Source organism: Mustela erminea, chromosome 1 (assembly GCF_009829155.1).
Source record: "Mustela erminea isolate mMusErm1 chromosome 1, mMusErm1.Pri, whole genome shotgun sequence".
In the NCBI taxonomy this organism is placed as follows: Eukaryota; Metazoa; Chordata; class Mammalia; order Carnivora; family Mustelidae; genus Mustela; species Mustela erminea.
In genome coordinates this window covers 124,048,596-124,064,474 of record NC_045614.1, presented here as the reverse complement: position 1 = coordinate 124,064,474, position 15,879 = coordinate 124,048,596, and the positions used below count along the sequence as shown (strand labels likewise).

Below are 15,879 nucleotides of genomic sequence, written 5' to 3'. Positions count from 1 at the left end.
TTTAAACTTATCAGCAGATTACTAAATTTTTTTGAGATTAAAACTTTGTTCACTAGAAGGCCATTTTTTTTCTTAAGTAATCACAGGTCTCAAATATAGTAGGACTAATATAAACCTTTATTTTTTATAGTTGGTAAACTGAGCTCCAAATATTTAGCTGGAACCATATAAATTATTGGGCATTTCATATGATAAACCTAACCCTTTACTGTCTAATAAAGATAACACATGATATAGAGACAGAAAACTGGGGGCCAAGACATAGTAGTGAAAATATGGGGAAAATCAGGAAGCATCAAAAGACTATTGGGTGATTATTTCTCACTTTCATATTTGTGTTTTATAAGATCTTATTCTAGTTGGTTTGGAAGGTTCATATTAAATTAAATTAAATCAAATCATCTTGAAGTATGAGGAATAAAAGGCTCTACACAGTCTGGAAAGAAGATACAGAGGAGGGTTTTGGCTTTTGTCGTTGACTTTCAAATATTTGAAAAAAATTTCATTTGGAAATGGGTTTCCTTTTGGTCCATGTTGCCCTACTGGGAACCACTGGATAAAGTAGAAATCTACTTTACATGAAGAAGGCAGTTTAATAATTAGCAAATTGGTTGTCATTTCTTGGAGTTAAATGTGCTCTTTATTTTGGATCTATTTCAGCAGAAAGTTATTGACAATTTGCTGAGAGCAGACAGGAAATTAATAGATTTGAGTATTGTGAAGGAGATTGAACTAGCATATTCTAAATTCTCTTTATAATTCTAATAAAGTATGACTCTATTCTTAAGATCTAATTGACCTTTGATATGACTTCTTGCTGCCATTTTGAATAATAAATAAGAAAAAAGATCTGTAGTTTGTTATTAGTTAGGTGTTCTAAACTCTAAATATGCCCCAACAAATACAACCGATCTTTGCATTTTTCCTTTCCTATGTAATTGGTATTACTTCTAGTGTATGCTTTTACAGATCATAGGTCAAGAAGAATCTGTGAAAATACAATGTTCATATTTTAAAGGATCATGTCATTATAGCAGCATGCTTGGGAAAATAGTTCCTGGGATGTCTAAAATTTATATTGGGCTGTAAAATTGAAGTATGGGGCAAGGGTTAACAACCTTGAATTTTGCCCTCAAAATATGTCACAGAAAATCTACTTCATTATAAATACATTACTACTGAGTAGTGTCCTTCTAACTGATAGGGCCAGAGCTACTTTTTTCCAGCAATCTTTTAAGCACCAATCCTTCATTTTGGTTCTAAAAATGAGAAGGGCTCTTCCTCCATAGTTGGGACATCATTTTTTACCTGCCAATACAGTTTGATGAGCTTGCTTATACACTGTTCACTTCCTCCACAGAGCCAGAACATGTAGTCAGCAATCATGGCACTCCTAAGAACAAGGAAAATTAAAAACAAAACAAAACAAGACAAAACACAAATTTATAGGGCAGAAGGAAAACCGTAACAGGTAGTATATATAAATACTGAGGAAGAAGGTTGTGTAATATATAAATTTGACTAGATTAATATTAAGCAAAGCCCAAGCACATTTTAGACTGTAGAAAAGTAGGTTTGTTTTTATTTTCCATTGTTTTTCTTTTAATCTAAACTAAGACTCCAAGAAAAGCAACCAGCTATTTGTCTTCCAGATGTTTTTTCTGCTTGTACAGTATAAGAATACTTGAAGACTATGAAGGAATGCATTGTTTCGGTTGCCCCTTATTAAGCTTCAGAGCATTTATAGAGCAACACATATTTTATGGACTCTAAAATGCCTTCAAACCTAGCACAGCATACATAGCTAACTATTGTATAGCTATTTAAGCATATCTCACACTTTGCCTGAATTAAAGATTATTCAGCTCTGATTAAATTGGCCTTCTTAAAAGTAAAAATAAAAAATTTGCAATTCAACAAACACTCCCCTCCCCCACTTTCTGTGTTTAATTGAATTGGTTTTCGTATCTAGTATGTACAACCACTGAATTAGTCTTATTAAGCTGAGAGGATATTAAAAACTATTGTGCAATTGATATTAATTCATTGCTTAGCACCCTTTGGAAAAACAGTTTACTTTTATGACTGTTTTGCTAGGCCTCTCTATTTCTTTTCTCCAGAGATTCCAAATCCAATTAAATGTGACTAGAAGTAATTCCAAATTGTCACGTTAACCAATTAAACATATAATAATCCTGTGTACCTAATCACTAGTACCAAAAGTTTATTTATTTAAGTGGAGCTATCACGGTGTACCCCTGAATGTTTTTCTTATCTTTGCCTGCAGATATGTGTTGTTTCTTGACATCATTGTAAATTGAATTAGGAATTTTCCTTCCCTAAATATAGGTTGTCTAAGGCACAGCAGCTATAAACTTACTATGGTACTCTGTTGGAAGAATTAAAATGTTTAGTTTCTTGCTCAGGATAGACAAACATTAGGACTTTAAAAAATAACAATGGAAAAAAATGCCACCATTTGGAGGGTTATTCTGCCCAATTAATTTTTTTACACATGTGGTATTGGAAAGGAGCTGTCCACTGACATTTCAAAATAAATGACAATAATTTAAGAATAACTAATCTTTTAAGAATGCTTTTATATTTTTCAAAGCCCTAGTTTACTGATAAGATAAAGTGAGCTAGGAAGTCTGATGTTGTATGAACATGTAAGATTTAGGAAAAAAAGTTATAAAAATCACAGACAAGAGGGGGCAAAAGTGAATTTCAAAATTTGCATTTGATAGAAACACTTGGAAAAATTTTCCTCTCATGACTACCTAAAAAGGAAGCCTACTTAGGTACCTGTCACCTAATAGAAATCCATTTAATAAATTCTGAATTTAGGAAATCAATGAAAAATATAAAAAGTCTCACTCTCAAGACAGCACACACATATTTATAGAAGTTGGGTACTCTTAGGTGATGACTTGATTTTGCACTCTGATTCCTTCTTCCGTTATCATTTGGATATGTAGACATGGCTCAACAAGCAGTGTTTAATGAGGAGACCAGTCATTAGTTAAACCAGGAGTGGGTATGATTTCCCTAAAAAGAGTCAGATAGTAAATATTTTAGGCTTTGTGGGCCATGTGGTAACTTTGCCTTATGGAGAGACCTATGGACACTAAGTGAACACATTGAGTGGGGTTATGTTCCATAACTTTACATCCAAAAATACATGGTACAGTTGATTTGGTATAGTTTGCCTAACTCTACATAAATTAGGAGGTTGAGCAACAGGTGGCAAGCATTGATAAAATTGTCAGTCAAGAGTTAGGCACCAGCTTCTATATATTCTGGCCACAGACTCCCTTAAATATTTCAGTCTACTGTTTTCTTTTTAGGGACAATGTATACAGTGTACTAAGATTACTGTGCAGAGTTCAAGAAGGAAACTTTACAATTCCGAAACATGCAAAAACTGTAAAAGATGATCCTGGATGGTAAGCACAGAGGCTTAAGTAAAAGCTAAATTGATAGTTTCTATCATGTTAGTGATTGTCATTCTTAGATTGGAATAATTGCTAGGGAAGAGAGATCATGACAGTGGGTTTCTAGAGCTTTCCTGCATTTTTAATGCTTTCAGTGATTTAGTTTTGAGTTCACCATTGTAAAATTAGAAGTTATAGTATTTTTATTAATGTTTACTAAAAGTTGCTCTTACTGTAATGATGTGTTGTCAAATTGCTACATTCTTAAATATGATTTTATTACACCTGGGGGCTCACATCTTTTTCCAAAGGAACATATCTTCCAATTTATATTGAAACAAGTGAAGAATTAAGGTTCATTGAAATTTATTACTTGCCCTCAGGGAAGCACAATTACTATAATAGTAAAAAGATACTAGTATTAAATAACAAAGTATGGTTTCAGAAAGCTACATGTTTGCTAGTATATTTTTCATAAGTATAACTTATTTCACTTAATGTTAGACCACAATTTCTATTGGAGTTGCTTCAGCCCCATTTTCTTCCCATTGGAAGTGGCAGTTATGTTTTCACCACCCACCTTCCTTTGTCTGGTTCCCTATCATAGCTCTGCCCTACAGCTTAGCCTCTATAAATCAGTATAAAATTCAGTGAAAGAACATGAAAAGAGCCTGGAAATAACATTATACCATGCAGTATCTGTGAGGCAGGACGCAGGGGTTTCTCATCATGCTGAATTTATAAAGAGCAAGGATAATTAATTAATCAACTCAGAGCATCCACAAGGAGTCAAGTACCTTGTGGGATCCTGGTTCTGGGAGACTCCCCTGATGAACCGAATGTAAACATTAACCATCACTCTTCCTACTTTCCTTTACATATCTCTGTTTACCTTTAGACCAGTCTCCTGGAGGCTAGTCAGTGTGATTCAATGTTGTTCTAATTGTGTTTGTTTCATTGTCATTATTCTATTCAACTTACTTTCGTTAGTCTACTGAATATTGTAGCTCCACTGGACCTGGAGGATCATGTTAGCCAACCCCTTGTATGTGACAGTGGGTGGCTTCATCTCTGTCCCTTTTGAACCTTTGCTCATCTAAGCACCAGGTTAAGCATTTTACATAGTATAGTGTGAACTCGATCCACCCACCCATCCATATTTCCGCATCAGATCTCCTACTACCCATGAAACTTCTCCAGGAATTCATTCTCTCTCTCATTTCTTTTCTTTTCCCTTTCTCAGATTTTTCTTTTCTCCTGGAGCTTTTGTACCGGCACACAAAAATGCTGTTGTTTCTGCCATCTTAAAACAAAATATCCCCAAAGCTTCTCGATCTGCTTCCCTTCCAGTAATCATCTTAATTCTTTCCTTCTACACAAACAATAAACAACAAGAAGCCCACAGAAACTCCTTGAAAAAGCTGTGTGTACTCCTTATCTCTAATTTCTCTTTTCCTGCTCTCTCCTAACTCACTCCGGCAAGGTTCTCATTCTGCTACTTCACTGAAACTGCTATAGTCAATGCTACTAATGGTTTCCTTGCTGCTAAAACAGTGGTTCAATTCTCAGTCTGCATTTTGCATGCACTCTCAGGTGCAAGGGATGCAATTGCTTATTCCTCTTCCCGTGTATACTTTCCACTTGGGGTAACAACTCTGTTCTTTCCGGTTTCCCTCTGCCTTACTGGTTGGTCTTTTCAGTCTCCTTTTCTGGTATCTTCTCATCTCCCTGGATTTCTACTACAAGGGCAAATGCTTGGACCCCTTCTTTCTCTTTCTATATGCAATCCCTTCATGATCTCATCAGTTTCGTGGTTTTAAATACTGTCTATGGTTTGAAAAACCTTACATTTATATGCTGAACTTTAATCTCTTTTTGGATCTCGAGATTTGTAGGAATTGTCTTCCTCACATCTCTACGTGGATACCCAAAAGGTATTCCAAGCTTAATATTTCTATACCTGAGATTCTAATGCTTTTTATTTTCCCTTCCCCAATCTCTAATAGCCTTCTTCACCCATCCAGTTTCTAAGACCAAAGAAATTAAAATTAGTGCTCCTGAGCAGGTCACTACTGTGCTTAAAACTGCAAAGGCTTCTTATCTCACTCTATCACTTATCTAGTAAAAACTAGTTTTTATGTATGTATGTATGTATGTATTTTTTGGAAATCTCCTACTTTATTTGAATAGGATGCCCAGCCAATTCTCCTAGGATTTCTATTACTTACTAGATAAAAACTAGTTTTTAAAATGGCATTTGAGCCCTTTGTCATCTGGTCTGTTACCTTGTTTCCGATTTACTCTGCTCCAGACAAGCTGTCTCCTCCGCTGTTGCTCAAAAAGAACAGGTACACTATTGTCTCTGGGATTTTGCATTTGACGGTTGCTGTTCCAGGGTGTTTTTCTCTAGACAACCCCTGACCTACTTGTTCATCTATCTTTAGGTCTTTATCAGACATTTTCTCAGTGAGGACTACCCTGACCACATTCTAATACTATCCATACCAAAGCCTAAAATATTTATTCTCTGGATCTTTCCTGGAATATAAACTTCCTGAGGGTTGGAGTTTTATCTCTTTTATTCACTGCTCTATCCCCACTGCCTAGAACAGTGTTGGTGTGGTACTCACACAATAAATATTTGTTGAACTAATGACCACATGTTCTCTAATTTTTTAAAGTAAAAAAAATTGAATTCTTGTTATAAAAACTGGAGGGCTATAGAGTTACATAGCTTACTAGGATTCTCCTACAAGGAGTCTGGCCCTGGATTACCTCACTGCTCATATTTAACATGCTTTTGTTTTGGAGGTGGTGCAAGAATGGAGTGACAGGGTGGGCTTGTCCCATGTAGAATCCAACATTTAGCTCACAAAAGAGTTTAATAAATGTTAATGGATGCTAATGTAATTTTTACATAAATCAAAGAGAGAAGGTACCAGGAAGCATATTAGCCTATTGTATTGTATCTAAAGTTATTTTCTCATGTGATGCCTTCAGTCATGTGTCAACAACTGTGGTTTCCCTGCAAGTCTACTACATTCTTCTTCCGATATGATATTTGAGTTCATTTTAGAAAAGTATTTCTGAAGACACATTTAATTTACTTAATACATCTGTTAAATGTGAAAGGGTCAAAATCTGGCTTTTAAATATATGTGTATCTAAAACAAAAGATTTTTGTGTTATAGCTCAGCTTATTGTGAATCAAATCCCATTCCTACCAAACAGCAAATACACAATGCAAGAATTTGACATGTTATTATTAATAAGGTAGCTACCAGTTTTGCTTTTCAAATTAATACCATACAAGGATCACAATGTTTAAGCATTTTCATGCCAGGTGATTTTACAGATTGAATATTTCTAAACAGACTGTGTAGTTCTAAGGTTATGAGAGTATACTACTGGCAGTTCTCAAGACCTATCCCCATATTCACAATCTGTAACAATTCTACTCAGTGTGGCCACTTGGTGGTGTCAAACAATAAGATATGGGTAAACAAATGAAAATCACAGCACACAATCAGCTGTGTGTTCTCCTAGGGCTGACCGGCTGGGACCTTGAAAAGTCATTCGTTCATCACCTTGCCTTTAGGCAGGACCACACTTAAACCTTTCAAATGAGACTGATGAGAATCTATTCTGTTTTAAAGACCTCTACAGAAGGACATTGCTCTGTTTTCCTCACTGATTCCTTAGCTTCACAGCCATAAATAGTCTTCTGCAGTTTTAGTCTGCTGGTTTAGTTCTAGTCTCCAGGGTTAATGCAACCAAACTAGACCTTATTCTCTGAGCAGCCATTCTACATATCCTCACAAAAATGTATTAATCTCTCTTCCCCAGGTTAATTAATTAACTCCAGTCGCTTTAATCTTTCTCCATAGGTCCTCTTTGCTTGACATTGGTCAGTTTCATGATTATCTTTTCAACTTGGTTGAGTTCCTCCTTTTCTTTCTCCTACACTCAGAAACTGAGCTCTCTCAAGAGTCTAAGAATAATCTTATGGTGTTCGTATGCAGCCATGTCACTAATGTCATGGTATAGATAATTCTTACAAGTGCATCTATTAGATAGTTCTGACTAAAGAATCCTTCCCTATTATCAACATACTTAGGAAGTTGTTTCCTTTCTCCTATACTGAAAAAAGCTAAAGAACACCTGTATGGGCATGTTGTTAATTTAGATTCATTAATATTGATTAAAGTGTACATTCCTTTTGAATACAAATATACACTAATATTGAATACATTATATTCCGATCAGGAGGAGAACCAAGCCATCAAATCCACTCAAGCAAAAACACACACGTGCGCGCGTGAGCGCACACACACACACACACACACACGAAGCTTCTTTTTGCAGGCCCATGTCTTTTCCACACAGCAATCAGCCACAATGATCTTTAAAAACTATGTAAATATAAAATACTTCAAATAGAATCCAAGCTCCTTCTGTGGTCTACCAATCTTGCAAGAGGCTGCCCTTGCTTTCCTCTCCAACACATGTTCTGTCACCCTCTAGTCAAGTGTGGTTTATTCAGTTGCTCAAAGCAAATATGAATTCTCCTGCCTTGGGGCATTTGTATATTAGGTGCCTCCCACCGGGAATCTATTCCTTCCATTTTTTTGCCTGGCTGCTGTTTCTCAAGATTTGGACCTTTTGGCTTTAGCTTAAACACTGGTGACCATTTCAGTGAGCCCTTCTCTGACCACTCTGTGTAAATAAGTCTACCTTACCATCCCTCAATCAGAACCTTCTTTTTCTTGCATTAAGTCTCATATTTTGTAATTACTAGTTCGTTTACCTATTACCTTCTTTTCCTAGTATGCCCAGTATGGTAACCACCAGCCACATGTGGCTATTTGTATTTTAAAAGAATTAAAATTTAAATTTAAAATCTAATTTTCAGGTACATATGCACATTTCAGGCACTCTCTAGCCACACATGGCTAGTGGCTACTATGTTAACTGGCACAGAATGCCTCCATCAACAATGGGAGTTTAGTGGCAACACAGCTCTGGACAGTAAGCCACAGTGCCTGCCAGTACAGTGCCTCAAACAATACCTGGTAAATAGCAGGTGCCTGTGACGGTTGATTTTATGTGTCAACGTAACTGAGCCACAGGGTGCCCAGATGTTTTGTTGAACATGATGTCTGTGGGAGTGTTTCTGGATCAAATGTTCAATGAGATTAACATTTGAAAATGTACACTGAGTAAAGCAGATTGTTCTCACTGATGTGGATGTGGCGTATCTGATCCACGGAAGGCCAGAATAGAACAAAAAGACTGAGTAAGGGAGAATTCCCTTTCTGATTGTTGTTGAGTTGGGATGTCAGTTTTCTCCTGCTCTTGGACTTGAGCTTCGATTAGAACTTACACCATCAGCTCCTCAGGTTCTCAGGCCTTTGGCCTCAGACTGGAACCAAACTGCTGGCTCTCCTGAATCTCCAGCTTGCCAAACGACATATTTTAGTACTTCTTAGGCTCCGTAATTGCATGAATCAATTCCATATATTTATACCTCCTATTGGTTCTGCTTCTCTGGAGAACCTTAATACAGTGCTCAATAACTTATATAATAACATATAATAACAAAATAATAATAATAAATAATAACAAAAGCAGCTTTTGTTTGCACTTTGCTCTGGTTATCCTTTCCCTCACTCCACTACCCCTAGTCATTTGGTTTTCATCAGGAAACCTTATAGCTTTCATCATCCCTTATACTGTTCTCAGTTCACGTATTTCAGTCGTTGATGAACATTGAAGGAGTTATACTTTGGTCTCTCTACCTTTGGAACAAATCTGTCTCTGTGCCTAATTGCCTAGTTCTAATATCTGAGAGTTGCCCCTGACACCAAATCTCTAGCTTTTGCAGACCAAATCTAGTTAATGTGTTTCTGCCTTGAATGCAGCTCCAGATTTTTATGATACTGGGGTTCTAGCTTGATCATGCTTGATCCTGCAAGATGGCCTAGCAGTGGATAATAGTTGTTTTTTTTTTTTAAGTTCCGTGCCTGCCTCTAGTCTGGAATTTCAAACATTGCCTGACTCCAGATTCTCAATTTATAGCAACAAAAACAACAATAATAGCATTATTATTACTATTTGTAACAACAACCAGTATTTATAGAGTGCTTACCATACATATAGTAAGTGCTTTTACATCTCATTTAATTCTTAAAACCACGCTATGAAATGAGTTTTGAAACCAAGCTATGAAAGTGAGTTTCCTTAAATTGAGGAGGTTAATTTCCAAAAAGTTGACAACAGAATCAGGATTCAACCAGATATATTTGTCATCAAATGATGGTCTCTTAACCATGGTCTTGTACTACTTCCATTCTTTACTGTGCATCTTTTACAAGACTCTATTATCTTTTGTTGGACTTCCCTGATGCTAATTTCTTGCCAACCTGTTGACTACTGGTACACTCTCTAAAAACCATATTCCTGTGATTAAGTGTGTGTGGGGGGCATGGTTATTACTGCCTAATGCCTGGTCCTCCTCCCCTATTGCCATCCCATGCTTGTCTCACTAGCAGTCATGTCGTTGTGTTATTTCTGGCTTATTAATCTGATACAGTCAATTTTCCTCTCCTGGCAATGTCAAAAGATGTGTCGTTACTTCTATAGAAAATATATGTCTGGTTGAAAAGGTCTAGATGGATGGAACTCATCTCGGATTATATATGAAGGTTTGATATTGATTTTGATCTTTTTTTTACCCAAATATGGTTACTCAACATTGTCAGCAAATGTTTATTACAATAGGCAAGGTTGGGAGTCATGGTCACATGGAAATGTATGAAGACATGATACTGACCTTTATGAGATGCCAAATTAACTATTGCAATAACAATATTTGAGAAGCATTAATAAAATATAAGGCAGTTTTATAGCCATAAAGAACAATGCAAATGTTAAGTATGTAATGTTAACTAACAAGTACACAACGGGGGGGTGTGGGGGTGGGCGGTGAATGATTACTCTTGGCTGTAATAGACTGACAGCCCTGAGGTCTGATTATGGTTAGCACTAATTTAAAGTGATGATGAAGAGGGAGGTTTTGTTTTTGTTTGTTTTTGTTTTTGTTTTTCAGAGATATATCACATGGAAGGGCTTTGAACATAGAAAGTATAATACAGGATGAGGGGAGAAACAGAGGATCTGTGTAAAAGAAGAAAGACCAGGAGATTATGTTTCAGACAGGTTATGGTAGGCCTTGGATTCCAGGCAGATGAATTTTGATTTTTGTCTTATAGATGTTGGGGAACAACTGAAGGATTTTTGGCAGGAAGAATAACGTGAAAACTTCTAGTTCAAAAACCTTGGTCATTGCTGGTTTTCTGTTCTGTGATGGGGGTGGGGAGCATCTTATCCAGCCAAAATCTCTCAGACTTATGTTTAGCAGGGACAATGACAGTCTGTGGCCATACTGGGAGCATTCCTTGGGTTTCTTCTTTTATATGGGTTTAAAAGAAGTGTCCCTTGATATCTGGACCTACTTAGCTTCCAGGATGAAGAAGATGGTCTGAGAAACCAGGGTCCTGATAGGACCATATGATATACAAAGGGGGTCTGAGTACATGTTATTATTAGATTCATATTTGCATACTTCATGAATTCTTTCATTCCACAAAGATGGAGATTCTAAGATGAGTATGCTGTTTCCTATCATTAGGGTCTGTGTACGTTTGCATCTCCTAATGCATCTCCTAATCATTGCATTAGGAGATGCAAACGTACACAGATAATTATATCACAATGAGTAAAGTAGAATAATTGATATATATACTAATGCAGTTGAGAGGGCTGTGTTAGGGAGGCAGACCTTAAGGAGATAAATGCCTGAATAAGCTTAAAATGCTGAACAGAAGTTAGCCACACAAAGGGAGAGTGAGACTGAGAAGGGCATCCTAGGCATAGTGTACAACTTGAACACAGGTTTGGAAGTTAGAAGTAGAAGGAACACCCCAACAGGATCAGCTTTCTGAGTTTAAAGTAGGCAAAGGCGGCACTGAGAAGGCACAAAGAAACATGGATTTTAGCCTGTGGATTTTAAACACAGAATGACACAGAAAGTTCTATGGTTTAGAGAGAGAATCTTGGCAACTCTGTAAAGAACGCATTTGAGGGCAAGAAGACTGGAAGTGGGAGGTCACTGAAAGAGTTCTGAGAGACAATGAATGAGCTTTAACTAGGCAGCGACAGCAGGCAAAGGGGAAATTGAAATATTGGCACCATTAAGGAAAAGTCAAATGGCAAAGGCAAATGAGAAGGAATTTGCATACTTAAATATGGTGACATTCCAGGCCCTGTGGTGACCTGGTGTCAGACACTAGGGGCTGTTCCCAGAGAGGCATATCCTATTAATCATGTGAGAAAAAAAAAACCCTAAAGATGAATTTTTCCTTTTCCTTTTCCGGAAAGTATCTGATTCTCAAGAAAATCATAAATAATGATAAAACAATAAAGGGCTTGGCCTGATGCCAGAAGTATAACTGTTGGATAGAGACTGGTATCACAAACAGGTATCAACTTAGGTGATGTTCTGCCCTGACTCCCTGAAAAGCGCTCATGGAGCCCTATAAACCTGAGGAGTTTTCTTGGTGCTCATTCTTGAAGATTTCCTTCTGGAGCATTCCTCTAGGAATGTTCCTGCCAGTGAAATGTCTCCCATCTCACCATATCCCAGGTCGCTCTCCCATGACCAAGAATTGAACCCCCATCCTTGGAAAATTTCTTCACCAGCAGAGGGCGCCCTCACCTCTTGGTATTTGTGAAAATTCAGAACGGGTTTCTCTAATCTTGAATAGGATTACAAAGTTTTATCCAACTTTTTGCGGGATCAGAGGAAGTGGCAAAATTAGGAAAAAACAAGGCATGTCATCCTGAAAAGGGGCAAAAGCTAGAGGAGAGTCTGGCTATACAAAACCAGGCAATCCTGAATCTAATTTTGCTTTCAGTAGTTCACACCAGCAGTTTCTAAAGCCAATATAAAATGTAAAACAGTTGGAAAAAGGAGTATACAGAGCAGAAAATACACCCATTCACAGCAGAGGAACAGCTTTCAGTAAAAGTGGCCAGAACTAATTCTTGTTAGTCCCAAGAAGAAGAAGGAAAAAGTACAGTCTTAGTGCTTGCCATTTTCTCTCTCCATCTCTGCTTGGGTGTGAGTCTCAGAATATATAGAGATTATACATTCCGATAGACCATCCTGATTATTTAGCAGATTGTGTAACTGGACTGCAATAAAAAAAACTCTGCTGCCTATTTCTTGAGAGCCCGAGACCTACAGGTAAAGATGGAGAAAGTGAGCTAAAGAGTGAGTAGCGGGCATGGGCAGATTTCAGTACGGCAGAGTGGTTTGGGGGACTTGAAATTAATTTTCCAATTGAAACAAAGTGTAAATACTCTCTGGTGAGGTTTTCAAGGCAGTCTACAGACACCCATTTAAACCAGTTTACTGAAATGATATATATTTAACAGTTACACAATGTTTTACTAATAAAATAAAACAGCAGTGTTTTACTAATAAGACCAAATAAAAGAGTAAAGTAACTTAATACACCTAAATTAAAAAAAAATTTTTTTTATTTTAAAAGATTTTATTGATTCATTTGAGGGAAAGAGCACAAGCAGAGAAGGCAGCAGAGGGAGAAGGAGAGGCAGATTCCCTGCTAAGCAGGATCATGACCTGAGCCCAAGGCAGTCCCTTAACTGACTGAGCCACCCAGGTGCCCCAATTCATCTGAATTTTTAACTGAATAGGAGTAGGCTTCGTTTACAGTGTTTCTCAATAGTGGTCACTCTTGGCAATTTTGGGTGGTTCCATTTTGTGTTGTGTGGGTCTGTCCTGTCCTGGGCTCCGCTGGAGGGTCAGCATCTCCAGGCACCCTATTCTACATGTCAATACTGATTGCCAGGTACTTCGACAAACCCAAACATACTCACCCACTTCCCATGACAAAGAGAGTCTGAAAACCACTCAGAGAGGGTTATTGAAATTCTGGAAGGGAATCACAGGTACTTAGGTTGATGGGACAGTTTTTAAAGGGTTTTTTTTTTTTTTTTAGATTGAGTTTTATTTGCATAATATTTCTTAGCTGAGATCATATTATGAAGAGCATTTTCCTTATCTGTCTTGAGCAGGATAACAAAAAAGACAAGCCAGAAGACTGCTGGAAGTTTCTACTCGGTTAAAAATTCAGGTGTATTAAATCCTTTTACTCTTTTGTTTGCTTTTATTTTATTAGTAAAACTTTACAGAACTGTTAAATGTACATTATTTTAGTAAACTGTAGTTTAAATGAGTGTCTGTAGGCTGCCTTGAAAACCTTACCACAGTGTCTGTATACTTTGGTTCTAATGAAAAATGGATTCCAATGTTGGAAGAGTATGTATATCTTAGAAAAGTTCCCTGAGGTGTAATAATCGAAGCACTAAGTAGGGATCCCGAAAGAAAAGAAGAGGTGGGGGGAATATTGTTTGCATGATCCTATGTAAAGGCTGAACCCAGGCTATGGAGCCAGGTCTCTTACTCTTTTGTAACTTGCTTGACCTTATACATGTTGCTTAATCCTAACAATCTATGTATGGTCCATCTCTAAAACAGAGATTTTTTTTTTTTTAAAGATTTTATTTATTTTTTTGACAGAGATCACAAGTAGGCAGAGAGAGAGGAGGAAGCAGGCTCCTCACCAAGCAGAGAGCCCAATGCAGGGCTCATCCCAGGATCCCGGGATCATGACCTGAGCCGAAGGCAGAGGCTTTAACCCACTGAGCCACCCAGGCGCCCCGAACAGAGATTATTTTAATAATACCTACATTCTGGAGTTGTGTATGTGTGTGTGCGTGGTGTGCACATAATAATATATGTAAAACAACTGGAAATCTATGAAATAACCTACAAATTTCAGGTTGATACCCTTATTATTAACATGATTTCTGCCAACCTGAGGGCGAATGTAGGGGGGTGGTGAGGGTCAGAAGTTGAGTCTGATGCTCCCACCTCCGGCAAGCTCGGTTCCCTTGCTGCAAGGATAGAGGTGGTGTGAGAGAAGGTCAGAATAAACTGGATGTAAGCAGGAAGAGAGGCTCAGGATATCTGGGGAATGTCCTCCTAAGAATATTGCTATATTTGTTACATGGGATACTTGGCACTTAAATGGATCTTTGAAACAATTTATATGAAGCATTCTCAATTTAATCCAAATAGGAAAACTGCCACAACAAAACACCACCACCACCACCACCACTAACAAAACCTTTTTGTGAAAATTCCATGAAGATACAATAAACAGTGTGTTCTTCAAATGTTAACAGCTCACTGGTGGAGGACTGGCTCACTCTTTCAAGATAGCGGAGGGCTATAAAAATAACATGTAAGCATTTGCTGATTTTGTGAGTGATATATATTCAGGGTGGACATTTGGCAAAATTATGTGTTCAGATTTGCTTTTCACACTTTTCTAGACCCCTTTAAATAGTCCATGCCTCTGTTGTGGCATCTCTTCTTATTTTCCAATGTAGTCTGTCCATGATCAGGCCAGTAAAGATCCTCAACAGTAAAAACCACCTTCACCTGTTCTCAACTCACCATTACAGGATTCAACTTTTCCCTTTCTCAATATTCCTAAATTCAAGCATATCCATTCTTCTTCTCATCTAGAGATAAACAGGTAACTTATAAGTCATCAGAAAAATCCTCTGCCCCAAAAACGTTTCTCAATGATTTGTATCATAAAATGACACTTTGTCTCTTCTTTAGGTCGAAGGATTAAATGGCATTGTAAGTTTATATTTTCTCTGAAGATGAAGGCACTATCATTCATTAATAACTTGTGAGAAGTTATTTTCATCATATTAATAGAAAGGCAATATAGCACAGGGATTAAGAATGCAGACATGGGAGTTTGATTGAATCCCAGTGCTGTCATTTGCTATCTTTATGACTTTGGACAAGTTTCTTAACCTTTCTGTGCCTCAGTTTCCTTATATTACCATGTTGATAATAATAGTTGTCAATCTGACAGGATTGTCAGAAGGATTAAATGTTCTATTACATGTAATGCACACAGAAAAATAGAGTACGTGAGTACTTGGGAAGCACTCAGTAAGTGTGAGCTTGCAAATTACTATTCTGCCTAGGCATTAATACTGATATTTAGGAAAATGAAATACACAGTGCTTCATCGAGAAGCTTGCATCCAAACAGACTTGTTTAAGTTGCTTCAAAAGTGTATCGATTTTCTAGGTTGTAATTAAAGCTTCTTTCTTGAACTTAAAAGACTTATAAAAGCTTGTCACTAATATAGGTGGTATAGTTGTGTGAGCCTACAGTGAGAATGCCACTCTCTTGGTGCAGCCTTCTCGAACCACTAATACTTAAATCTTCTTGTAGTTCACCCTGTCATACATTTTGCTTGTAAGCCTT

At 37.3% G+C, this 15,879-nt stretch overlaps 1 protein-coding gene across 2 annotated transcripts in view; it reads right to left on the bottom strand.

Moving 5' to 3' along the window:
• The window catches only part of SPATA16 (spermatogenesis associated 16), a 243,516-nt gene that overhangs the window by 86,368 nt on the left and 141,269 nt on the right, over positions 1–15,879 (bottom strand). For both annotated transcript variants that reach the window (XM_032341045.1, XM_032341055.1), the window contains one exon: positions 1,309–1,393. In XM_032341045.1, the coding sequence (XP_032196936.1) occupies positions 1,309–1,393 (85 nt within the window). The remainder of the gene's footprint in view (positions 1–1,308; positions 1,394–15,879) is intronic.